This window comes from Bidens hawaiensis, unplaced genomic scaffold (assembly GCF_021521415.1).
Source record: "Bidens hawaiensis isolate Kalapana, Puna unplaced genomic scaffold, B.hawaiensis_p1.1 tig00018412_1, whole genome shotgun sequence".
Classification (NCBI taxonomy): Eukaryota; Viridiplantae; Streptophyta; class Magnoliopsida; order Asterales; family Asteraceae; genus Bidens; species Bidens hawaiensis.
In genome coordinates, this window is record NW_027492777.1 from 161,590 (window position 1) to 188,915 (window position 27,326).

Here is a 27,326-nt window from a genome sequence, read left to right on the forward strand (position 1 = left end):
CAAAATATTCTTTAAAAAATTAAAAAAATTAGTAAAACTTGAGAAAAATACGACAAATTGCTAAAAAAAAGGGGGGGGGGGAAATGGAAAAAAAATGCATTTATTTTAAAAAAAAATTCGAATTTTTTTTGCAATTATTTTTTTTCTTAGTTTTTCAATTTTTTTAAAAATAATTTATAATATCAAAACTATTTAAAAAAAAAAAACAAAACATCAATCATTCAAAACTAAACTGTTACAACTTACAAACACTCAAAACAGAAACAGCTGAAATAATAACTTAATAAGTAACCCCCGCCCTCACTAAACCCTTGATAACATATAAAACAACCGCCGCCCCATTCCTTCCGGTTCAACCAGACCGCCGTCGCACCAACCACCATCATGTCCATCGCCGCCACCATCTCATCTTCTCTCACCATCCGATCACTTCCAATCACATCTCCGTCATCATTCCACCTCACCTACTCGTCAAAACCCTCATCTTTCACTCTCCAATTAAACACCCCCAAATTCACAATCCAAAACCCTAACTCTCGATTCTCCGTATCGGCAATGAGCGTCACGGCTCAGGAGACTCTCTCTCAGACATCGTTCGTTGATCAAACGGAAACCGGTGTTCTTCGTTTCGTTAAGTATCAAGGCCTCGGTAACGACTTTATCATGGTAAATTTTAATATTATTAGTTTATGGTACTAGTGAAATGTTGTGATGGAAATGATTATTGTTAATTGGGTATTAAGTTTGGTGTGTTGAGTATAGGTTAATAATTTGGATTCGGTTGAGCCGAAAGTGACTCCGGAGCAAGCGGTTAGGTTATGCGATCGGAACTTTGGGATTGGAGCTGACGGAGTGATTTTCGCAATGCCGGGAAGTAATGGGACTGATTACACTATGCGGATATTTAATTCGGACGGTAGCGAGCCGGAGGTGATATTCTATTCTTTCTGCACTCGGTTTACTTTATTGTTTTAATATTAGACACGATGTAATTAGAATAATGATAGACACTAAATAGTTTAATTCATAAATACTTGTATCATTGACACTTAACAGCTTGATATTGATATGCTAGAATGATGAATTAGTTATCTTGTTTTGTGTTGTTTGTTTATCAGATGTGCGGTAATGGAGTTCGATGCTTTGCAAAGTTTATATCTGATATCAGTAACTTAAATGGAAGACAGAGGTATATTTGATTTGTATACCAGCCAAGTTAAATTTAGGAGTTGGATGTGAATCTTTAGGTGCGGTTTTATGTAATTATTTTATGATTCTTTTTTGTGGAATTTGCAGTTTTACTGTTCATACTGGTGCTGGATTGATCATACCTGAGATACAACCTGATGGGAAGGTAATTCTATATAACCATATGTTATGGTTATAACTTATTTTGCTTTATAATTTTCTTTTTGCAAAAGAGGTTTTATATAGTTGCAACATTTTTCGTGACATGTGGATTCAACATTGCTGTTACTCTAGGTTAAAGTTGACATGGGTGAGCCAGTACTGAAGGCCTCGGATATTCCCACTAAAATACCACCAAATAAAAATGAATCCGTCGTGAAAGCACAAATTGAGGTAGATGGCGTTAACTGGAATGTGACATGTGTCAGTATGGGAAATCCTCATTGTGTCACTTTTGGTAACGGAAACCAGGTATTGATATATTTTGTATAAGTTTATTCTCTAGTATAGACAGATGTTTCACCAAAACACGTTGCTTACATTGGTTTCTAAACAGAATTTGGTGGTTGATGAATTAAATTTGGCTGATATTGGTCCTAAATTTGAACATCACACACTGTTCCCTGCTCGAACCAACACAGGTGACACTCTTTATTCAAGCATGAAAAACATTACCATCAAAATTTTATTATTAACACAATGTCTGGTTTAAAACATGTATTGTCTTGTGTTATATTTTGTTTTGCTTTTGTAGAATTTGTGCAAGTGTTCTCTCGTTCACATCTAAAAATGCGAGTTTGGGAGCGCGGTGCTGGTTAGTCTTCTACTTTAAATACATCAACTATTTGTGCACGAGTAATAAACAAGTTTCTGAAAAAAATTGTGTAACTAATTGTTTTTTTCTTTATTTATAAATGTGGATATAGGTGCGACATTAGCTTGTGGGACTGGAGCGTGTGCAGTAGTTGTTGCTGCAATCCTTGAGGGTCGTTCCGAGAGAGTACGTGTACACAATTCTAAACTGGTGTTTGGAATTCCTTATTCAATCTTCTTATAACTTATATAAGTTTTAATTTACAGAGTTGTAACTTATGACTTATCCACTAACAACCTTAACTCTCCCAAACACCTTATAAGTTCTAAGTCATAAGGAGATAAAATAAGCAATCCCAAGCACCCCCTAAGTTTAATTTGCATACACATGATTTAAATAAACATTTCTTGTCTTTTGGGACTGTTTTTGTTAATTATGTTATTTTTATATCTTATGTTATGCAGAATTGTACTGTTGATTTACCGGGCGGGCCATTGGAGATAGAATGGAGGGAGGAAGACAACCATGTATACATGACGGGTCCGGCAGAAGTAGTGTTTTATGGATCTGTTCAGCTTTAATAAATGGTTTCTTCCAAACTGCTTCTTTAATTTATTCACCTGAACAACCCCTTGTGTATCATGGGCCAAGCCCAACTATGGTCCAGGCCCATAGCCGTGTTGGAAAGAACACAATTTCATTGGCTGCTTGTTTGATATGAACACATTTATAGTTTCTTGAAACATCAATTAACCCAAAGTATTAAGAAATTATGCATAAATCTTTAGTCCAGCCGTTGTGCCGTTGTGGGGCGTGAAAGTTAACCGTCAAAAGAGCCACATTAGCACAACACCGCAACTCCCTTAGCGTGAAAGGGGCACCAAAGTCACCCCATGAGGGTAGCAAGCGTGAATACATGTTTGCTTGATTTACTCTAGTTATTAATATGATCAATTATTTCAATGCATCTAATGATTATTTTGCCCTTTCACTCACCCCTTTCATAACACCATCTAGTGAGGTTGAAATGCGAAAACTCATTTTCCATCTCGTTGCCTGTGTGTCATCGTTTGCCCGTTTCACCCTTTTCAAAACGGACAGTCTTATAAACTAAATGTTTACATAAATAGACATGTTCTTCACTTCTGTGTTTTAAGATTGCCTAAATATTGGCTAATTTGAATTTCTAAATCGTGAGATTTCAAGTATTGTGAGACTGTGAGTGATAATAAAAAGAAATGTCGTTTTAAAAAAGATTAACTAATTTGTCAACTTATAAACATTATATGTGGTTAACCTGATGTTGATGGTATTGGTTGGATATGTGTCTTTTGTTTTTTTAAGAATCAAAATAATTTGTTAGTGACTTTGTGTTTATTTAGCTTTTAGGATTTTGTTTGGCAAGATTTTATAGTTAATAAATTTACTTGGGTAGGCAAAGTTTCATTATTATTTTATGCATTATCTTAACACAAAACGATGGAAGTTCTTTTTACCTAACGTATTTTATCTCATGATTTCAGGTATTATTTGACGATGGTTGTTAACTGAAGAATTTATTTAGTTGGTTACAGCTATTAAGTGGAGTTAGACCACCACTTATATTTTTATTAAACGTAACGTAGGTCCAATTCCATTTGGTGAATATCAACTCATGAGACGCCAACACATTTTGTACCGCGTTATATATGTGTTTGCAACTTTGCATTACCTTTTTTTTTTCTTCCTTTTTTGAATGACAAATAAAGACCAGGTACACCCATTATACATCGGCAAAAGTCCGCTTAGGCCCACGATCGTAGACAACACTGATGATTTAGCCCGTTATTAATTCTAGGGAAAATCCATCACCCGAAGGCCCATTATAGTAAAACACATAAAACCATGGCTTGTGTTGTCATGCATAACATTTTATCACTCATGAGACTTGAACTCATGACTTTCCATAAGAAAAGCATGTCGCACCAATTGACAATTTTTTTCTTTTTTCTTTTTCTTTTCCTATGGAACTCTTCTAGAATTCAAATAAATAAACCTCACAAGATTGATTCTCATTATACAATTTTCATTTTTATCATTCTCTCTTTACATTTTATAAATATTAATTTTTAAGAATAATTAAATTTGTATGCATATAGTATTATTTTAATTCTTCAAGACGTGGCTTATGCTGAATTTATATATGTTTTAATTTAGAATAAATGCTTTGGAAGTAAAAAAAAAATAAAAAGATTATATTTTAACTTAAGCATACTTAAAAGTGTCACAAAGTAAATCAAAGTATAAAAAAAAAGTGAAGATGACAATTCTTTCATCATCCTTTCATTACGATATCTTTATCATTCTCTAGACGTTATACTCTTAACTAAATACGTGTTCAAGTGTTTCTCTCCCTAACGAACGGCTCAATAATCACTCATGATTATATGATCTTTGTTAGGGAATGGTCACCCCTTAATAGAATTAGCCTCACTAGGGTGCTTCGTTGCTTTCACATGGCCTCGGATCAAAGGTAAACTTCAAGAAGAGTAAGGTTTACACTATATGGTGGAGGATTCGGAAGTGGAAAGATTAGCAAAGCATCTAAAGTGTAATGCTACTTCATTCCACTTCAAGTACTTGGCGCTACCAACGGGTGCAAAACATCTTCCTTCTCGGAAGTTGCTTTAATAAATTGGACGTGACAGTTTGCCACTCTATTACATTTCCGTATTTAAAGCTCCTAAAATCATTGTTGAGGCGTTGGAAAAAATAAGAATTTATTTATGTGGTGGGAACCGGAAAGGTTCAAGGAAAGGAAGATACACTGCGTTGCTTGGGATAACGTGTTTGAACCAAAGTCTTAAGGCAGGCGAGGAGTAGGAAGCTTAAGATCCATCAACATCGATATTAATAGAAAAGTGACTATGAAGATTGTTTAATGAAGAGAATGCTTGTTCGTATTTTTTATTTTGATTATTAAAACTTTTGTTATTTTCATGATTAATTCAATTATTATTTACCTAGTTTAAGAAATGATATGTTCTAAACAACTCCCCAAATATCAATTATTTACTCACTTTTTTTTTCTTCTTTTCTGAATTTTGAATTAACACCCACATATAACTTAAGCCCTCTCCAATTTCTTTTTCTTCTTATTTCATGTGTCACATGTATGAAGACAAACTCAAAATATTTTAATTAATGTGCTTATAAAATGTCAACTTTTGATAGCATAACCATTTATGATGAACAACAATCCTATACTCCCAAAGTCAAACACCAAGACACACACATAAAAGAAAGGAAAAAAATACCACTTGCCACTAGTAAAAATGCAAATGACACATATAATATCTTGATCATGTTAAGATATGGGACATGATACAATTTAGAACACAGGGGTGATATTGACTTATCTCTTTTTAAAAATGCATAGAAACTATACACTATTGCAACTTGCAATTAACTAGGACTTCACTCTCCCATCAACATGGAAGCCTTAGCTTTCTAATAATAAAATTAATAAAGCATTATGAAATTTTGGTCACCCACTATATACGTTAATTGTATCTTATCAACTACATTAACATAACAAATTTTCCAATAGAAAATGATCAATATTGTTACAAACTTACAATATTGCTATATTAACAAGTTTTTAATTAATATCGATTTAATATTATATGAAAGAAACTAATCGAATGTCATCTCGATTTAATCATTATCATTAAATTCAACTAAACCATTGGAAATTAGTGCTTTTGATCTCAACAAAGCTAATAGAAAAATGAGATCTTGATCAAATTCATTGTATTTATTTGTTGAGTACAAATATATAGAAAGAAAAACTAGAACAAAAACCAAAATGAAGATATATTTGAAACTTATTTGTCAATTTCTTCCCCATTTATATATGGTGACATTAAAGATTCCCATGAACTACCAATTAAACAAATGGAATTTGACAATCCACAAAAAAAAATTGTTTTTACTTGGTTTTATATTACTATATAAACAATTTATGTTGGAAAAAGAATCCAACTTTATTCTACACCAAAAAATAATCTACGTATTCACAATCGTCAAAAAAGATTATAATATTAATCTCTAAATAATAAACAATTAAACCCTAAAATATAAAAAATAAAAGAAATCTCTAATGACACTAAATTAGTCCTAAAAGTGAAGCCATTATAAGAGAAAAAACACCATTTTTTTTACTTTTAAGTTCTTTAATTGATATTATATATTTTGGCGTGTTATAAACCTAGAGTTAATGGGCGGTGCTATATGTTACAACAATAGACGAATAATAAACCAATACAATAAAAAAATATTTGTATATAAGTAAGCTTTTTAACTACTAACCAATGGCATTTTATTTTGATTTTTTATATGACTATGGGTGCCTTGCCATGGACCTTTAACTATTCTCAGTTGTTCGATTGATGCGATAACCTGTTTTTATACAATAAATCTGACGCATACATATACATATGCATACACACATGACACATACATATAATATGTGAAAAACTATTGTATTACACATCATATTTTACAATATGCGCAAGGCAAATCAGTTTAACATACCCAGTGAAAATGGATATCCGAACTCCTTATATAAAACCTAACAAGACAAACAACAAATGCTATCAATTTGGTCATAACTCTTATTCTAAAACTTCAATAAAACACATCCAAAACTTACTTCGTCTCTAATGTCAATATTCTTATACTTTTGGGTGAATGAAACATGCACTTTATTAATTAATGACTTATATGTTAAAATATAGAGACATCCACTTCTAACTTAATACAAATCTTTTGTGATTAGTTCTTTTTGAGGGATTTAACTAATATATTTAGCAATGGTATCACCATCATATTCAATTGGTCCCCAACCTAGATGAAATAAATATTTAAAATTGTAATAATTGAGCTTTTATGTTGATTAATGTAGTTTCTTCTATCCATAATATAGTTCCCAAAACATATAAAAACAAAACTAATGGGGCACTCGAAAAACCACCAACTTTGGGAAAGAATAGTTATGTTGCAATCACAATTTATATAATTAGATGTTGGAATACAAAACGTTTTATATGTACCATAATTTAATCAATGATTTGCTAATCGGAAAAAGGTTACTACAAATGACGGATTCAAGATGGATTAATGGCTCAATTAGGTTTCAAAGATATTTGAAACCAAACTACTTCGTATGAAAGTTATTCGTTAATAGGTTCCGTCTAGAGAGGTGTTGGAAAAAAGAGGAGCTTGAGTTGACGAGTCTTGAGCAAATTGTGAAACGAGTTTAGAAACGCTGGATCATTTGTTAGCATCTTTGCCTGGTGGCAAGAGGATTGGTTTTCTTAAAATGGTGCAAACTACCCAATTTATTTGTGGATTCGGTTATATAAGTGCTTGGTATTCCGACTTCATATGGTTTGTCGAAGGCCTCAACAAAGCCAATAAGTCTAGTTTTCATGGCTACTCTGTGGTTCTTATCGAAAGTATGAAAAATACGGAATGACAAAAAACTTTAATAGTTACATGACTCAAATGAGACTTAAATCGTGATAATAAAGGTGAATAGTTAGATGACACATAGGGCAACCATATCTTTATTAGATTGAAAATACACACATGTATAATTAGTTTTTTTCCGTCAAAATTAAATTAATGATTAATATAATTATTAATTAAATTTTGACAAAAAAATTAACATAAACTTTAAAAAATATAACTGTCAATTAAAACGGCAGTGTGTAATAAATTGGCTATTTAGACATCTAGAACAAATAAATAGAGTAAAACTATTAGAAAACATATTTAAAAAAAGGCTTTTAAAATATAAGTTTTATATAGTTGATTTTTTGAGGATGATCGACTCATGATGTTTTTTGATTAAATTATTGGATATAAAAGGGTAAATATATTCCTAGCGATTTAAAAGATTTGTTTAGAGATCACATTACATGTGTTGTTCTGGGGGTATAAAGTGAGTATCAAGCAATTGAAGACCCCACAAAACAGAATGTTTAAAACATAATTAATTTCATTCTTTCTGCTTTTAATCTCATGAATCACATGATTAGATCGCAAAGCTCTTCCGCTTAATCATGCTAATTACAAAAGTACAACACCAAACACCATCCCATTTGGTTGGATACCAGATGTTACAAATATGCAGCATCTACTTTAATTATATATAACTTTTAATAACAAAGTTTTGTTTTGTTAGTAATGCGTTTTTTTTTCTTTTTAAGTTTCCCTTTCTTTTTCTTTTTGGCGTTTAAAAGAAAAGAAAAATTAATAATATAAAGTAAGTGTTTATGATTAATTGTGAAAAGGAAAGAAATATTATACTTACATAACTTAAATTGATAATTTCACAACCGGTGCTATAATTAAGTAACTTATAAAAATGGTTACACAACTTATTTATAATCACACACACACTTTATTTGCAAAAAACTTTTTTTATTTAAAAAAACTTCATTTTTTTTATCCATAAAAGTATAACAAGACTCTACTAGCATTAATCATTAAAGAAAATAAAATGTCTTATTCTATGGTGAAGTTTTATTTTTCTTAAAAAAAGTCAAACATGTTATTAATAATTATAACAAAAATTTAATAGATATAATTTATAATTGAAAGTGATGAATAATTATCAAGTGTGTTTTCCCACTATATATGAATTGTTAGAATTTCTATTGTTGATGTGTCATGTGGCCATACTTAATTGAAGAAGTTCACTAATAGTTTATAGTTTGTCTATATATTACGGAGTATAAACTTATGAACACTTTGTAAACGTCTAGTAGTGTTATTTGCTAGTAATCTCTTAACATGAACTTACAATAGCAACTTCCTTATATCAATCAATTCAACGAATGGTGAATCCATAAAATTTTGTGACAAGATAGCAACGAGTTGGTTTTATCAATTACGGTGTTAAATTATTTGTAACCCAAGTATAAGTGACAGTAGAATTAATATATTATGTATGCAAACAGTTGGATCTATATCAAGATAAACATCAAAATTGTAGTTAAAAATGGAAACAAGAAATTAGAAACATCTTATTCATCCACAACAATTACTATCCAAGTTATAACCAATTTTCAAGAAATGAAGCAATGGAAAAAAAAAATTGCAACTCATAAAATAATAAAGATTAAGATTATAATTAAAAAAAATGTTTGAAAACATCGTTGATACACATACACACACAAAAAAAAAAAAAGAAATCAAAGTTTTAACATATTTAAAAGAAAAACATGCATGAAACATATCATAGCTAATTAATAAAATTAGGAATGAAGTCAAACTAACCAAGTAAAGAGAGAAAAAAAAGGTTCAATCTGAAACTACCTAAGCCATTTGTTGCAAAATCTTTGGTTCTTTTGACTTGAACGGGTGGAGCATGTACGTATAGACTTCATAGAAGATCATTCATTCTTTTATATATATACAGGGAGGGATATTTTGAGAACCATGTTGAGTTTTAAGAACTTAAGAACTCAATCTTAGGCCACACATTTAATTAAATGGATTGGAATATGTGATTGAGATTAAATCTGGCAAAAAAGTCAAAGTATGAAAGAGAATAAATATGTAAATGGTTACACTAACTTTTACGTCTGTTACACATGTGTAAAAAGTCGACTCGGTGCGTAAAAAATTCGGTAATTTTTTTACGTGTATGTAACTTACATATATTACGCATGTGTAAAAAAAATTCGAAAAAAAAAAATCGTTACACTGAGTTCTTTCGAGTTCTTAAAACTCAAAGGGGTTCTTAATTGAAATCTCCACTATACACACACACTCTTATTAGCATGTTTAACTCATATATATACTGGTGATATATATGAGGTAAAAAAGTTTGAAAATTAATGAACCCACATCTCCTGTATCCAAATCTGATATATGTGATTCATCTAAGATGTAACATATACAATGTTACGTTTATGACGCGTAATATATGCCAGTCAAATAAAACATGCATGGTGAGTTAAGATGAAGATGTTGACAATGTATGAATGAGAACATCAATACATGGAATCGTGGAAGCTTAATATAAAGGAAATCGCATTATAATGATTTAACTCTTTAACCAATATATAACATATTTATGTAAAATGTATATAACTATTAATATTAATATAATGTATATATAGCACAACCTTGATTCGTTAAGTTTGACAAACTATCAAAGAATGACATCATGCATGATCAAAACAAATTCATCTTCTTTCATCTTAATTATTTTATTGCTTGGTGGAAATGTAGAATGATTATATTACTATATTGATCTCAATATTGCTCATAATAAATTAGAATAAGATAATAATAATCAGGTTTAATTAATATAAAGAAACAAGCTAGTCTCATGCAATCTGATGATTAGGTGCATGTACATTCAACGTGCTTTGCATGTGGGTCGACATTATATTTTATAAATTTGTGCTACATTGGGTTTAATTTATATATAACATTGTGAGTGTGTTTTACTTTTTAGTAACACTGTTGTCATTCTAAAATTACTATGCGGCACGTTTTAAGTCTCTCTTAATTATATAACAATAATAAGAAATAATACTATTATCAATTTAAAGTAATTTATGAGTGCTAGCAGTAAAAAGTGGTAAAAGGCGTCACTAAAATTATAACATTCAATACTTAAATATATATTAAGGCATGTTTAGTTTGACGCCTTGTGTTAATACTTTAATTGAATAGGAATTCAAATTTCATTTCATGGTAGGATTGTTCACGAGTTGAGCCGAACCGAATGAAGGTTTGCTCGTCGCTTGGCTCATTTACAAACCGAACCAAAAAGAACAGCTCATTTACAAACCGAGCCAAAATCGAATCGAGCATTTTTGTGATCGAACATCAAGCAATTTCTTAGCATTGCTTATCTCTTTTTCACTTCATAACTTTCAATAAGAAACAAGTTAGAAGTTGTAAATAATAAATTTGTAAACAAATTAGTAATTTTTAAACAAACATTTAGTAAATTATAAACCGATTACAACCATATATCATCGCTGCTGCTATTAGTATTATCATAACCAGTACCGAAATTTGTTTTTTTATGGTTTCCAATCGAGACATATCTTTTGATTGTTATACCGATTACCAAGTGTTATTCAACACCTTTATGCTACTAGACCAAAAGCTAGATATTACAACCAAATTTATTTTATGATTTTTTTTATTTTTATTATTATTATTTTTTTGAAAATAACATAACGATTCCCCCTTTTATTTTATGTCTATTTTGTAAATTGAACAAGTCAATGGTGGTTTATAGACGAAAGTAGCAAACTCCTTACAAAGAATTGCAGGAAGCCTGATTATAACAACTTTTTGTGTGATTTTAAAAGTGACTTATAACAGAATAACAAAGAGAAGAGACAAAACTATACAAGAGGTTATGATTCCCGAAAGCAAAATATTTACTTAGGTAAAAATATCGTATGCTACAAAGGTTTGAGATATTTTTTTAAAACAAAGAATAATCTGACTGAATAATAATTAATTAATGAGTTATTCGAATAGAATATCATCTTTAGTGGCTCGGGTTAAATGTAACATGGTGTTATCCTCTATTGATCAAGTTTGAGCTAACTTATAGGGGTGACTGAGCTCAATAATAATAAAAAATTTCAAACGAAATCGTTAAAATTTACACTACGAAGTGAAAAAAAAAACGGCGGTGAATGGGGACCCCCGGTCCCTCTTATCCTACGCCCATGGTGCCCTCATATATTGCTTGGTATGCTGGGAGGTAGAGGAGTCGGCGGAACATATTTTTGTATCAAGTGGTATCTTAGTGGTGTAAGGCTTCGTTTTCTGCTTTTAGCATACACGATATATTGTATATGTATAAGTTTATGATGTTTCCAAATTGGAAAGGTACAAGTGTTTCATGCTATTTGTTTTATAACAATGTGATGCCTATGGAGGGTGAGGAAAGACATTTTCTACCGGAAACAAGTGCAAGTTGGGGAGGTGATAGATGGTATTAAATCTTTGAGTTTCATTGTGACTCTTATAGAATAGGGCGAACAAAGAGTCAATTACATGGAAGAAGTGGCGGGCATTTGATATCCAAATGCCGATTTTTGGTGCGATTGATTTGGTGATTTGTTACTTTGTAACTTTTGGTGTGATTGGTAGTTTTAATACCGGTGTATGTTCGGTGTGGTTAGCATCCCGTTATACCTTTGTTGGTGTTTTTATATAAAGTTTTCTTGATCGTTAAAAGTTAAAACATTTACTACCCACTAAAAATGACGGTATATATTAATTTATTTATAAACATTTTAAATCATTAGAGGCTTAATTAAAGCAAAAACTTTAGGTATTTTATGTTTAACCACAATTGTTAATTAGTTAGTTATGAACACATATAAAACTATGTGCTAAAAAGATTACAAATTAATAAAATTGACAAAAGAACTAGCATACTATTAGGGTTTGGTCATACTTTGATATCAAGGTTGAGGTTTTCTCCATTGATGTGTGGATTGATTTAGGAATCTTGTGATGAAGAGTGGTCGTTAAATGAGGACCTCTAGTTATTTCATTGAAATAATGATTATAACATATTTGGTACGACTTAAATTCACAAATTATATATATTTTTTAATGTGACAATTATTTGACAGTCGATAATTCTTTTACTTTAGATTCTTGATATATAATTTGCATATCAATATATTTAAATATCAATTATAATTGAAAACAAATATCAGTTTTAGTGCACCAATCCTATTTTTCTAAGATGGTCAAAAGTTTGTGATCGTGTGCATATCATTCCAAGAAAGGCCAACTTCTTTATGGACCTATGCCATAATTTTTTTAATAAAAAAGGCAACAAACATATTGATAACTTTATATAAATGGGATTGTAAAAATCAAGAAGGCATATTCTCTTACTGTTAGCCTATACAAGAATCATTTTGTACCAACTAACATAGACTTTCTACCGAATAACAAACAAATCAAGAGACTTTCCAGTTTCCACTACTCTAGAAGAAACTTCATGCTCTATTTACTAAACCAAAAACGTTGCTGCCTTTTGCTTTAATTAGTTGCTTTTTATTTTCGAAATTTGAACTTTTACAAACAAGTGAAACGCCAACAAACAAACCACCTCCACAACCCGGAGAGAAGCCACCGACCAAAACAACTCCAAAAATTACATGAAAGAAAATTTACACCAGTTTGACCAAGCTAACGATCTAGGATGTTGCTTTGAGACATGGTCGGAACGTTATTCTCAGTCGTTCCAAGATGTTGCTTAATCATTGAATTTTCATGTAAATATTTAGAATTTACAATAGGGAAAACCACCTTATTACCATTCATCAAGTGAAAGAAGCCAACATAAACATGAGGAAAATCTGGACCGTAAAGGTTTTACTTTCACGAAAAAGAAGAGCTTTAAAGGCGACACATGGGAGAAACATTTGGACTCTGATAGCTGGAACCTTAGACAAACGAATGATTTGCTAAAATGTGACATTTTAAGAGGTTACAGTTACGTATACACTTATGAGTGGAAACGTCTGACTCCGTTTCGCATCTAAGGCACAAACACTACCTCAAACGTATCCCCTCATAAGGAGTCTAAGTGGACATTTCCTCTAAAATATGACAGATGTTAACAAATATATGGTCTGTCTGTGAATCTTGCCATTAAAGAAAACCCTTACAAACCAGACGTTCTGACCATGTCTCAAAGTTTGAATACTTTGTTTTTCGTAAAACCTTTACGGTCCAAAATTTTCACATATTTATTTTGACTTTTCTGCTTAATTAATACTCCGTAGTTGGTTTCTAGTTATTTGGTGATTTTCCTCTTTACGGTTAGCTATAACAGCCAATTTCTGCATGTTTAATAGATGAGTTGACAATTATATATTATATGGTCAGAGAAGAGTGAACTTCAATATAAGCCATAGAAAATACCTGATGTAATCCTGACCATTGATATTGATGTATCGGTTACAGGCGGTTTTCTTCCTATCTAGTCCTCTCTCATGCGGTTACTTCCCTCTTCTTAAACACACGCTCCCGCAACCGTCTGTTGTAATATTACACGTCCTTCCAACTATCTTCTTCTGCTTTTATGTCTCTTGAAGCCGGTGAAAGGAATCATTGTTTACGAACTTGAAGATTCAATCAATTGGTGTTGGATTCTAAGCAATAATTCCAATTGCGCTGGTGCGTCAACTAATCGCCGGTCAGGTAATAATTGTTGTATGATCAATTTTTTTATTAGCTGCAATGCAATCGTATGATTGATTAGGTTTTGGTTTTCATATTCCTTCTCTAATTACTAATTATGCATTCTTCCATCTCCATTGGATACTATTTCAGGGGTACTCTTTGTATTTTAGGGTTTTTTTTCTTCCATGAACACACAAATGTGATATTGATCAGGGCTAATCAAAATAACCAAAGATTTTTATCATAGATGATGTACCTGGGTTGTTTAGATCACACAAGCCAAGCTCTGAACTTTTGTTAGGCAGTGTTTTCTTTAATACTTACAATTAAAATGCTTACATATAGTTATTGAGCATTTTAAATGAAAATATTATCATATAGATAACATGCAATACTGAAGAAATCTTAAACTCTTTTTTTACATAAGTTTATGAAGATTTTGAAGTAATTATATTTATATTGATTGGTATAGTTTGTTTAATCATATCAGACTAATTGTTAAATTAGTGTTATACATATCTTTTGCATATAATGTAAAAATGTACTTATTTATTTTAATTTTATTTTTTTATCAGATCCAAGCAATATATTTTTCAAAAAAAGTTTTGATCACAGTTTCACTTTACTAGCTAAATTTCACGCCTGAACTCGACCTTCAGATTCCAACTGCTTTTGGTTAGCACTTTCTGTTGTAGTTTATCTTCAATAATTTATTTTCAAACTCTTTTTATTACTTGTATTTGTTTTTGTAGACCCTTTTGCTGAAGCTATTGTTGAGGATCCTGGTTATGGGTCAAAAGAGTACATTCATATTCGCATTCAACTATGTAATGGTAGGAAAAGCTTGACAACTGTGCAGGGTTTAAAAAAAGATTTCAGTTACAACTAGAATTTGAAGGATCTCAAAAGGGAATTCTGTTGCAATGGCACTGTTGTTCATGACTCTTAACTAGGCCACGCCAGGTTACTTATCTTGCATTATTATTATTATTATTATTATTATTATTATTAAATCTAAAATTTTCATTATCATTTTTTTGGTTAATGTTGTTTTAAAGGTCATTCAGCTTCATGGTGATCAGAGAAAGAACATCTCTACCACTCAAATTATTATTTTGATACTTTGTTTTAGCCAACATATATAAATTAATGTGCCAAACCAGTTTCGGTTCAAAAGTGATTCCTTTTTAAACTTGTCGAAACGGTTTCAGTTTAATATCAATTGCTTTGTAATTTGTTGAAACAGGCGGTGTTAGGTTGATCCAGAACAGTTTTCGTTCAAAATTTATATTTTTTTCTTAAATAATTATTTAATGTCAAAAAGAGATTACAAATTTCATATTATTTTAGCGAGTAAACTACAATTTTACTTCCTGGTTTGTCGAAAATACTCCTAGGCCGACGGTTATAATTTGGCTTTTTTCCAGTCTATTAGTTTCAGTTTCATCTCAACTAAAACAAAATGTCTAACACCGTTAAAATGAACCCATTCCTTTTGGCGTTGTTCAGCGCATTTGATTTGGATTGTTAAAACCGTGACAAGGTATCATCACAATTAAGCGAACTGAAATTTAAACTCGACCATGAAACCGGTCTTATCAAAGAATATTTATCTTTTCATTGAAGCATCATTGTTTATACGGACCTGTAATTAATATATTAATATTAATGAGCAGGTTGACCACATATTATATTCATTCGTGGTCTCCTTTTAGCTGACAAGGAGTTAGGAACCAACTATGATTAAATTGACATGCATGAGATGTTACATTTGTACTCAGTAAACCTCAGCCCACCGACCAAGGATGTTCGAGGTGTTAGGATGTTAGAGGGGGGTGTTTGGCCGAAAAATGGGCCGCGACAAATAATAATATAAATCCTAACACCATGAGAAAGGATGGGATGATCTAAAACTTGGAGACAATAATGATGACTGTACATCAAGCATGCTTGGGGTGATTTTGATGGATTTAGTTAGCACTATAAACGGGAAATGGTTTAAAGTTTAAACATGTACCTTTTTTATTTTAGTTTTATAAATAGTTAAAAATGTGACTATATTTATCACTCAAAGCAACTGTAGGTTTTTTTTATCTTGCGGTTTGAATTTTACATGAACTTTATTGTATAAATATAGCAACATATATGGTGAAATTCTACATGACCTCGTGCCACATCCAGATGTCTTCTGCTCATTTATGTTACAAAATAATATAGTCGTCAAATTCCTGAGTTGATGATCCCGTCCACCGGACGGGTAAAGTACTAGTTGACATGTGTTATATCACTCAATACTGATTTATTGTCAGGACATTGATTTCGATTTTTATATAATCTGGACAACTTGAAATATATCTTTTGTCCTTTTCTTTTCACAAAAAGTAGTTTGAACAAAATATTATAGTGAATGAATCATTGTTAGTGATATATGTATCCCTCTATAATAGTCTATAAGACAATTTTGTTTCCTGAGCAGCGTAAAATATTGTTTTTTAGTTACAAAATTGCTACCAAATTGAAAATTCTGATTTTTTTTACTCAGGACAAATAATCACACACAAATTGCATAAAAACTGTAAAAAAAGTAAGCTAGTTAAAGTTTTAACTAGTGCTGACATAACAGGTTAGACACGACACAATAACACACAGTTACTTGTGGTGTTGGTCACGAACTAGACATGATAAATAATCATGTTATTATTTACAAACAGAACATGAACATGTTTAGACTTTAGAAACAGCTTACACATGACATGTTTAAAGACACGGTGACTATAACATATGTAGTGAAAGTGTCATATAAGTCCTAACTAGTACATAAAGACACAAATCCAAGTTCGGGTGGTAAAGTAACTAATTCTCATGTCATATATTTTACTTTTTAAAGAATTTAATATAAACAAGTTAACATCTGTTTAATATGTTTGGACACAAATTTAATAGTGTAAACTTGCATAAGATACATATCGACCCTATTAACTATATATTAAGTGCACACCCAAACTTTTTTAACTTCGTGTCATATTACAAGTCTGGATCAAAAATTGTCTGCCACGATTTTAACATGTCATTAACTGACACTAAACAACTAATTTGGATTGCAATTACACCCTGTGTCATTGTTTTATTATGATTTATCCATATTTTGTCCTTCATGTTTGGACAGATGTTTCCTCACGGGTAGAAGATTTGTTTCTTAGCATTAACAGATATTAAAATCAATATAGGCTGAGTTTTTGTAAAAGTACTAATTGTTATTGAACAATGAAAATAATAAAATTTATCAAATAATTTAAAGTTTTAAACAAATAAAAAAAATATTTAAAACAGAAATAACCCACCCTCGTTACCTTAGGCCTCCAACAGTCCAACCCTTGGTGGCTTGGTTCTTCTTCATCTTCTATCTTCACCAACGATAAAACTTGAAGTCACCTATACATTCGACGAACGATACTGAGCTATTTATTCTGCCCTAATTCAAAACCTTTTTTACTATGCATGCTTGATATGTAAACATCGAATACATAGTAACTAGCTAGCAAAATAGAGCTCGGGCGTTGAGGTGTGCTGAATCTGAAAATCGGAACGTAGATAAGAAAAAGAACTCTTTGTAAAGATATATTATGAAAACACGAAAAAGTGACGTCCTTGTAATATCGGTGTTTTCAACCAAGAAAATCAGAAAAACAAAAACCGGTATCAGTTTAGATAATACGGATATTAGCAAAGATGTCGCTCGATCATATTCAATTCGGGTCGTCACGTTATAGACATATGCATAGCTTATAATACCAAAATGTATTACTTTATTTTATACAACCCTGTTTTCAACATAATTTATACTAGGATGTTGAGTAAAACAAATTAAGCACAACTAAAAAAGTTAGAGAACATAAGGTATTAGGAAAAATTAAAAATGGATGACAAATAAATTAGTTAAACCATAAAACGAAAATTAGTACTGCTACCAATATTGTTAAGTCGTAATTGGTTCGAGTCATCACCCAACACCGACATCTGTATAGCTTACAAAAGATAAAAAGTACTATATTTCGAAAGTAAATTTGTTTATTTAGTTTTTATACTCATATTAATGAATGTCTTTTACTATATTGAAGAAACACTAACCGGACCCCGAGCAGATTACTGGTAATCTGGGGGTTGGAGAGATGTTTCCCACGAGGGGTTAGACCCTTGGAAGATGGTTCTTCTGATAACCTGCAAAACAGACACCGTGAGCTCGTCACTGAGAAGGGGGGGGTTCCTCCTTGTGACCACCCTCCGGCGTGAGAATCAGACTAGATTGCTCTTTAAATATAAAAGTATATTAAGAGATTGCTAGAGCAGATATCAGGTATAATATGATGATAATGTAGTAAGATATGTTGTGTTTAGATGATCATACCATTTGGGGTATTTATAGCCGGATGTAGGTTTCCAAGGAGGTATGGCCGGCTGCAACAGTGTTCCTGTTCATCAACAGTAGCCTACGCACGTGCCCTGCTGGTAGTTGGTGGGTAGGCAGCGGCTGATAGCGACCAGGCCTGCTGTATACTATTCCCTTTCCACCAACTGCTGGCTACGCACGTGGTATGACAGTAGTTGGTGAGTAAGCAGTGGCTTAATAGTGATACAGTACAGGAGCATGCTGCTCGCCATACTGTATCAGTGAGCTGTCGTATCCCTGATCAGATCTTTCGCCCATACCTCGTCAGGTACAGTAAAAGGTCCTTCAGTATACAGACTGGCTTATTTGGGCGGGAGTATTCCCCCTCCCGCCTCTGTGCGGGATTGCTCCCGGCTTTGCTCATTCCTTCAGGTGACACTGAATGATCGAGAGCTAAGTACCTAGTGCGTGTAGCCATGCTGCGCGGGTGGCCTTCCCTCATGGCTTGTATCCGAGGCTGCGGGAACAGGCGGAGTCCACCATGGGAGGCATTTCCTGCGGGACCAGCTTGCATACTGCGCGTAAGGACGTCACGTCTCTGAGCATGGTTGGTCCTGCGGATCCAGTTGGTCTCTGCGCAGACGTCCCTGTTTAAGGTGAGTCTTGCGGGTCCAACTGGGCTCTGCTGGGACCTACCTCTTCAAGTCCCCCCAGTCCAATGTTCTTCTCATGCGTGTTTAATAAAGTGAGGTGAACTTTTGGACTTAACCAAAGGGTTTTGAAAAGGGTTTTGTAAGGTTTTCCATGGGAAGTCCTTGTCACTTGCAGAAATGCCCGAGTTTCCTGCTTGGTCTTTGGGTATGATGCGGGTAGGTCTGTAACCTCCTCGCAAGTCAGGAGTATTGAGTCCTAGTTGTGTGGATTCTCCATGAGGTTTTGGTAGTTTTGAACATAGTGATCAATTATGTTAAAACCACCAATTCCATCCTGGAGCTTCAAACAACGTAGTTCTCAACGTTCCCGCTATGCGGGGATGTTATTTCCGTTTCCGCAAGCATTGCCCAGAAGATCCTTCCTGGTTTCAATTCCCAGCGGAGCGCTAGGTATGTAAAGGGTTTTGCCTTAACACTGTACCAGCGCTCGTCTTACGGTTACTTTACTTCCAAGGTATTCCTAGCGTCAATTCCCTGCAGGTGCTAGGTATGTGAAGGGTTTTGCCTTTACACTGTACCCGCACCTGTCTTATAGTTACTTGGTTGCCGAGGAATATTTGGCTTCAATTCCCTGCGGGTGCTAGGTATGTGAAGGGTTTTGCCTTTACACTGTACCCGCATCCGTCTAACGGTTACTTGTTCGCCAAGGTTTACTTGGCTCCAATTCCCTGCGGGTGCTAGGTATGTGAAGGGTTTTGCCTTTACACTGTACCCGCATCCGTCTAACGGTTACTTGTTCGCCAAGGTTTACTTGGCTCCAATTCCCTGCGGGTGCTAGGTATGTGAAGGGTTTTGCCTTTACACTGTACCCGCATCCGTCTGACGGTTACTTGTTCGCCAAGGGGTAAGGGGTATTTTCCCGCTTACTTTTTAATATTTTTGAATTTTAAATTTTGAAATTCGAAGAGTTGGTGGAAAGATAAGAACAGTCCAAACCTCTGAAACGTCGTGCGACGGTTTCTTCTGACTGTGTCAGGACGTGCAGGAAGTTATGGTTTCTTCTGAAGAGGTAGGTCCCAGCAGAGCCCAGTTGGACCCGCAAGACTCACCTTAAACAGGGACGTCTGCGCAGAGACCAACTGGATCCGCAGGACCAACCATGCTCAGAGACGTGACGTCCTTACGCGCAGTATGCAAGCTGGTCCCGCAGGAAATGCCTCCCATGGTGGACTCCGCCTGTTCCCGCAGCCTCGGATACAAGCCATGAGGGAAGGCCACCCGCGCAGCATGGCTACACGCACTAGGTACTTAGCTCTCGATCATTCAGTGTCACCTGAAGGAATGAGCAAAGCCGGGAGCAATCCCGCACAGAGGCGGGAGGGGGAATACTCCCGCCCAAATAAGCCAGTCTGTATACTGAAGGACCTTTTACTGTACCTGACGAGGTATGGGCGAAAGATCTGATCAGGGATACGACAGCTCACTGATACAGTATGGCGAGCAGCATGCTCCTGTACTGTATCACTATTAAGCCACTGCCTACTCACCAACTACTGTCATACCACGTGCGTAGCCAGCAGTTGGTGGAAAGGGAATAGTATACAGCAGGCCTGGTCGCTATCAGCCGCTGCCTACCCACCAACTACCAGCAGGGCACGTGCGTAGGCTACTGTTGATGAACAGGAACACTGTTGCAGCCGGCCATACCTCCTTGGAAACCTACATCCGGCTATAAATACCCCAAATGGTATGATCATCTAAACACAACATATCTTACTACATTATCATCATATTATACCTGATATCTGCTCTAGCAATCTCTTAATATACTTTTATATTTAAAGAGCAATCTAGTCTGATTCTCACGCCGGAGGGTGGTCACAAGGAGGAACCCCCCCCTTCTCAGTGACGAGCTCACGGTGTCTGTTTTGCAGGTTATCAGAAGAACCATCTTCCAAGGGTCTAACCCCTCGTGGGAAACATCTCTCCAACCCCCAGATTACCAGTAATCTGCTCGGGATCCGGTTAGTGTTTCTTCATTGGCGCCATCCGTGCATAAAGCTATAACTTTATTTTTCTCCAGTTTTTTCAAACATCTACAAAGATGGTTAGAGAAATTCCGGTAACCATAACCCCTGCTACTAGGGGGAATACCGGCAACACAGTTTTTACAAACACTACCCCGGCTACCGAAGCCGGGGCAAGTGAAGTAAATTTTACGAACACTACCCCACTTACCAAAGCTGGGGCAAGTGCAGTAAATGATCGCCTACTGGGATCCACTGATACCCAGGTTGAGAAACGAAGACTCCCCCGCCAAACTCTCGATGAAGTTAAGGCATGGGCGGAGGCACGACAAAAGGAATTCCAGGCTGAGTTGGACGAACGCTTGCGTTCCGTGCAACAGGCCGACGAATTCGAATACTGGGAGGATGACTCGGAGGAATCCGACTCCGACGCGAACCCTCGCCATAGGGCAAAAGGGAAGCATAAGGAAACGGAATCCCAACCGAAAAGGCATTTTGGACAAGCCTTCAAACCAAAAAGCACAGGTGGAAGTCCACGAGACTTCTCTAAAACGTTCAGACCAAACGTTGCAAATGCAGGAACGTCCAAATTTGCAAGGGACATTGCTGAAGCAATCGCCCCGAAGAGTGCCAAACAAATGCTCAACATAGGCACATATGACGGTATATCTGATCCAGACGATCATTTGAACAGGTTCATAGCAGGGGCAACCGTCAGCAATTGGACGGAACCCACGTGGTGTTATATGTTCCAAATGACGCTGGTTGGGGCTGCTAGAGCATGGTTCGATCGTCTACCGGTCAACCACATCTACGACTGGGCAGACTTCCAACAAAAGTTTAGCCAACACTTCAGCCAGCAACGGAAGTATACCGAGGAGCAATGGACAATCCTCAAATGCATACGAGAGGAAGACGAATCTCTGCCAAACTTCATCACTCGCTTCAACTCAAAGAAGCTAAGTTTGGGCAATATCAGTGAAGATCTTGTTCGCGCTGCCTTCATCCAGGGCGCACATGACCCAGAGCTCATCCGCACCCTAACGGGTAAAGATGGCATGCCATCCACATGGGATGGCATCATGACAGCAGCAAAACGCTATGCGGAAACAGAGAAACAACTGGGTAGAGATCTCCCACAGAGCACAAACCTCTACACCCAGAGGACGAGAGAAGACAACGTCCTCACCGCCCGATTAAATAAAAAACGAAAGCTAGGCATCTGGCAGTCAAGGGTAAACTTTGACACCTCATCCGGCTTGCAAAATCGGTTGGGCGGAAGGGATAATGTACAGTCGCACCGGAACTCCAGATGGACGCCACTCACCAAAAGCGTCACTGAGATATTCGCCACTGAAGGGCTCCCATGGCCAAAACCGCCAATAATCCGACATCGTCACGATGCAGATCGGAGCAAATACTGTGACTTTCACAAGACAAAGGGCCACAACACTGAAGAATGCATAGATGTAAAAGATATGGTCGAAGCATTTGTCAGAGATGGGACGCTCGCGCACCTCGTGGCGTAATAAAGGCTGAGCAGGCGGGTGCGTATAGAACCCCAGCTGGGGAAAACACGAATCAATTCCGGCTTCAAAATCGAGACTACATGCTGCGTAAAGAACGAGATCCCGAACCAGGTGCGTATCGGCTCGATGGCACTCCCATCCCAACAAGGAAGGGAGCTCATTTACACAGTTTGCATGTAAATCAATTCCAATTTGTAAAGAAAAGGCCAAGAGCCACTTCTAATGGAAATGATTCTCTTAAGAATATCGAAGCTGATGATTTTACATTTAATACTTTTCTGGACACTAATATGCCGGTTTTCACCGCATAATTACGTGAAGTCATTGCATGGGAAGGCGGTCCTACCCGCACGAACCCAATAACGTGACAAACCTACACGCAGATCAGGTATGGGTAAAGTTTTGCCATCCTACTAAGTGCAAGTGACGGTTCTACCCGCACAATCACGAAAGAGGAAGCAAAACTTCACACCTATTATCAACCACGTTCAAAGGTTAACTTATCCTCAAAAGGTAAGAAAAACCTACACGCAGGTCAGGTATGGGTAAAGTTTTGCCATCCTACTAAGTGCAAGTGACGGTTCTACCCGCACAATCACGAAAGAGGAAGCAAAACTTCACACCTATTATCAACCACGTTCAAAGGTTAACTTATCCTCAAAAGGTAAGAAAAACCTACACGCAGGTCAGGTATGGGTAAAGTTTTGCCATCCTACTAAGTGCAAGTGACGGTTCTACCCGCACAATCACGAAAGAGGAAGCAAAACTTCACACCTATTATCAACCACGTTCAAAGGTTGACTTATCCTCAAAAGGCAAGAAAAACCTACACGCAGGTCAGATAAGGGTAAAGTTTTGTCATCCTACTAAGTGCAAGTGACGGTTCTACCCGCACAATCACGAAAGAGGAAGCAAAACTTCACACCTATTATCAACCACGTTCAAAGGTTAACTTATCCTCAAAAAGTAAGAAAAACCTACACGCAGGTTGATAAAAGTTAAAGTTTAGCCATCCTACCAAGTGCAAGTGACGGTTCTACCCGCACAATCACGAAGGAGGAAGCGAAACTTTAACCCACTATCAACCACGTTCAAAGGTTCTTATTCTAAACACTTGGAAAATTGCTAATTTAAACTAAGTATGCAAGTCATAATTTTATAAAGCAAGGAACCCAAAGAAGGAAATAACAATCTTATACGCAAAAAGATTAATATTTCAAGAATATATTACAAGAATGGCCGGGTAACTACCCGCCTAAAAGAAAAAATAAAAAACTATACAAGTCTTAGCAATGGGAAGGGATCTTCAGGATCAAGCCTCAGGGCCGCTTCCACTTGGACCCGCTCCGTCAGAAGAACGGGGTGGTTCGAGGAACGCTTTGAGGACAGCTAACCCATCATCAGCAGCAGCTACTTCGTCCACCTTCTCCACCACTGGATGCGGGAAGGCGGCGTATTGGTTCAATGCTTGGTCATAAATGGCTTCAGTATCCACATTGAACAAAGGGAAGTTGGAAGGCGGGACGCCTTTCTCAACAAACCCTAGACCAAGCATGAAGCCGGCCTTTTCCCCATCATCATGAGAAGCGTTGAGGGCTGCGGTCATAGCATCATCGTAAGAGGTCTCTGAAAAGACCCGACGCACAACCTACAAAGAAAACACAAGTATTAGAACCTTTTCTTACAAAAGAAATGCGTGAAGATAAATCTAAACATACCTGAGGCAACGCTTCTCGAAGAAGCCATCGGAGGGCAGCTTGAGCTTCGGTATGGGCGCGTTTGGCTTCGCTCTTGTTAAGGTTGGCAAGTAAAACTTCCTTAGCGGCAGCCTCTTCGACGCCCTTAAGCTTCCGCTGGGTCTGGTCAAGCACCCCCCTTTGGTCCAGGATTTCCTGGAGTTTCTTGGCATCTTCCATTGCCAAGGCATCATGAGCGCGTTGGAGAGCCTCTAATTTGGCCTTGAGCTCCTCATTCTCCACACGCAAAGGCTCAGCAACAGCTTCAGCCTTGGCAGCCCTCTCGGTTGTGTTTCGCGCAGTCTCCTTGGCCAGCCGAAGCTGTTCATTCACAGCTTGGGCAGCCTTGGAGCGGGCCTCGAGTCGCGCCTGAACTTCAACCTCGAGGGCCTTGAAGGCCTTCTCCTTGTCGGCGGCAGCTGCCGCCAGCTGTTGGTTCTCCTCCCGAAGAGCACGCGCCTCAGATATGTCCTTGGCGTGAGCTGCTTTCAACTTGTCGTTTTCACGACAAAGCAGCTCGACGCGCGGCTGCATCCGGGCCTGGAGAACCCGAAGCTCATTAGTTAGCCTACCCTCCTGGTAGCTAACCATGGCTTCCCCCAACGCGCCCGGAGGAGCAGCGTGGCGAGCCCAGTCCACGCACTCCACGGGTGTGCGAAGGGTTGTTCCTCGGCGTATGTTCCATCGAGGAACATACACTTCATTGGAATCCGACACTGCAAAAGAAACAAAAGCAGTAAGGAAAAGATGATGAAAAACATAAGGGAAAAAGAAAGGAACCCTACGCACCTGTAGGGTCAATGACAGGCCGATAGCCGCCAAACCCATCACCTGAACCTAAAGGAAATCCATCCAACAGGTCAGGCAGACGGGAAGGTGGCAAAGATCGGCGTAAAGCCCTGCGCGTACCTGATGGTCCGGCCATCGGTGCCGGTGGCGCGGGCATGGTGGCAGCCGCCGTGGTCGCCGTCGTGGTCTCCGCCGCGGTCGCCGCCTCCTTAAAAGCAGCAGTAACCGCCGGTTCCGTGAAGGATGCTGTAAAAATCGCACTCACGGCCGGCGGTGACGTCATCTCGGCCGGAACAGTTGGCTCGACGGAACGAGCAACTGGACCAGCGGATGCAGGCGCAGGCGACTGGGTCGACGCCTCAGGAAGGCTGACCGAGCCTACCGTCATTGGCGAGGAGGTACTCCCCTGCGTTTCACCCAGGATTGCGTCAACATCCACGCCTGCACAAAGAAGAAAGTGTTAAAAGAAAATTATGAAGTGACAAATCTACAAAGGCATTATGATTATACTTACGGGTTTTCTTGACCCTGAACGTACGGACGGGCGGGGAGGAACCCAATGGAGCCGGCCTCTTGGTACCGGTCACCGTCGTCTTCGTTGGTTCTCCGGAGGTAACGGTCGTAGCCTCCGGAGCAGTGGTTTTCTCACCACCGGGCTTCCCCGCAACCTCTTCACTATCTGACTCCGTGTCAGATAGAACCACTGGATCAGCTGTGGCCTTCTCCTTCCCCTTCACGCCGGCAGCAGTCTTCTTCTTCCGCACAAGGGGAGGACCATCTGCGGATTCCTCAGAAGACAGGATGTAAGGATTTTCAGCAACGGGTACAGCATTGAGGGGTTCAGGATAGAATATCTCCTTACCTGGCCGCCGGTGGCTCAGGATCTCTTGGCCCGGCGGATAGACCTCCACAAACCTATCCGCCGTTTGCTCCAGGATGGGCAACTCATTGTCATCCAGAGCACGAGTGCCCACCCGCACAGGACTGTCAGCTTCCCGCGGGAACAGGAGCGACTCCAAATTATTCCCCTCTGAAAGAAAAAGAAACAGTTAGAAAATTAACTAATATCAGCAAGAAAGACAAGACATACCATAAGGAATAGAGTTCAAACCATATTCAAGAAGGATGGGAAACCGGGACGCATCCTTCCATACCCGGCTCATCCCCAGCAGCACCATCCCGGACTCCGCAAACCGGTAAACCGGAGATTGGACCCGGGATATCTTCGCGAACCATTCCGCCTCCTGGTAGCTGGAAGCGTGAAGGCTCGGAAGCGCTTGACCCTTCTTGAACTTCATAGCAATGGGGATGGCGCGGGCAGAGATGTAGAAGAACTCCCGCTTCCACGATCGGAGACTGCGCTCGGTCACGCAGATCTTTAAACCCTTTATACGGGTTGTCAGGGTGTACCACCCTTGGACGCACCTCCAAGTATAGAAGGTCATCAGGCGGTCCACGTAGGGCTCAATACCCAGAATCCGACACACCCACTCGAAGTGCCGGACCTTGGCAATCGCCATCGGATGCACCTCGGTCAGGTGCACACCGTGCCTCTCCATGACACGATACATAAACTGTCAATGGAAACCTAAGGTTCCCATAAACAAAGAATGCAGCATATACCCCGATCTTGCCACTGGGGGCATCGTACACAGTCTGGTGGGATTCAGGAAACTCAGGCTCGAGAGACTCGAGCATGAACTTCCTGACTATGTACTGGTACTGATCGAGAGGTAGAGCACACTGGCACTCGCCAGCAGTACTCCTATCGTCGGCTACAGCTTCAGCATCATGAGAAGACATTTTTGCAGAAAGAAGGGTGATTTCGGGAAAATGCTTGCCTGAAAAAGGGGAGTATTTGCCGGAAATCACTAAGAAGAAGAAGAAGAGGTGAAAGTGTGGATTACAAAGGGGCCTCTCCCCCTTTATATACTAATCGCAATTAATGCGGTGAATTTAATGC

General features: G+C 37.2%; 1 protein-coding gene across 1 annotated transcript; it reads left to right on the top strand.

The window, feature by feature from the left end:
• The first annotated feature begins 298 nt into the window (after positions 1–298).
• On the top strand, positions 299–2,715 carry LOC143555901 (diaminopimelate epimerase, chloroplastic-like). Its single transcript, XM_077045370.1, has 9 exons — positions 299–666; positions 763–930; positions 1,119–1,189; positions 1,297–1,354; positions 1,483–1,659; positions 1,745–1,829; positions 1,943–2,002; positions 2,115–2,188; positions 2,467–2,715. The coding sequence occupies exons 1-9, from the start codon at positions 385–387 to the stop codon at positions 2,581–2,583; spliced, it is 1,092 nt and encodes a 363-aa protein (XP_076901485.1). The 5' UTR covers positions 299–384; the 3' UTR covers positions 2,584–2,715.
• The last annotated feature ends 24,611 nt before the right edge of the window (positions 2,716–27,326 follow it).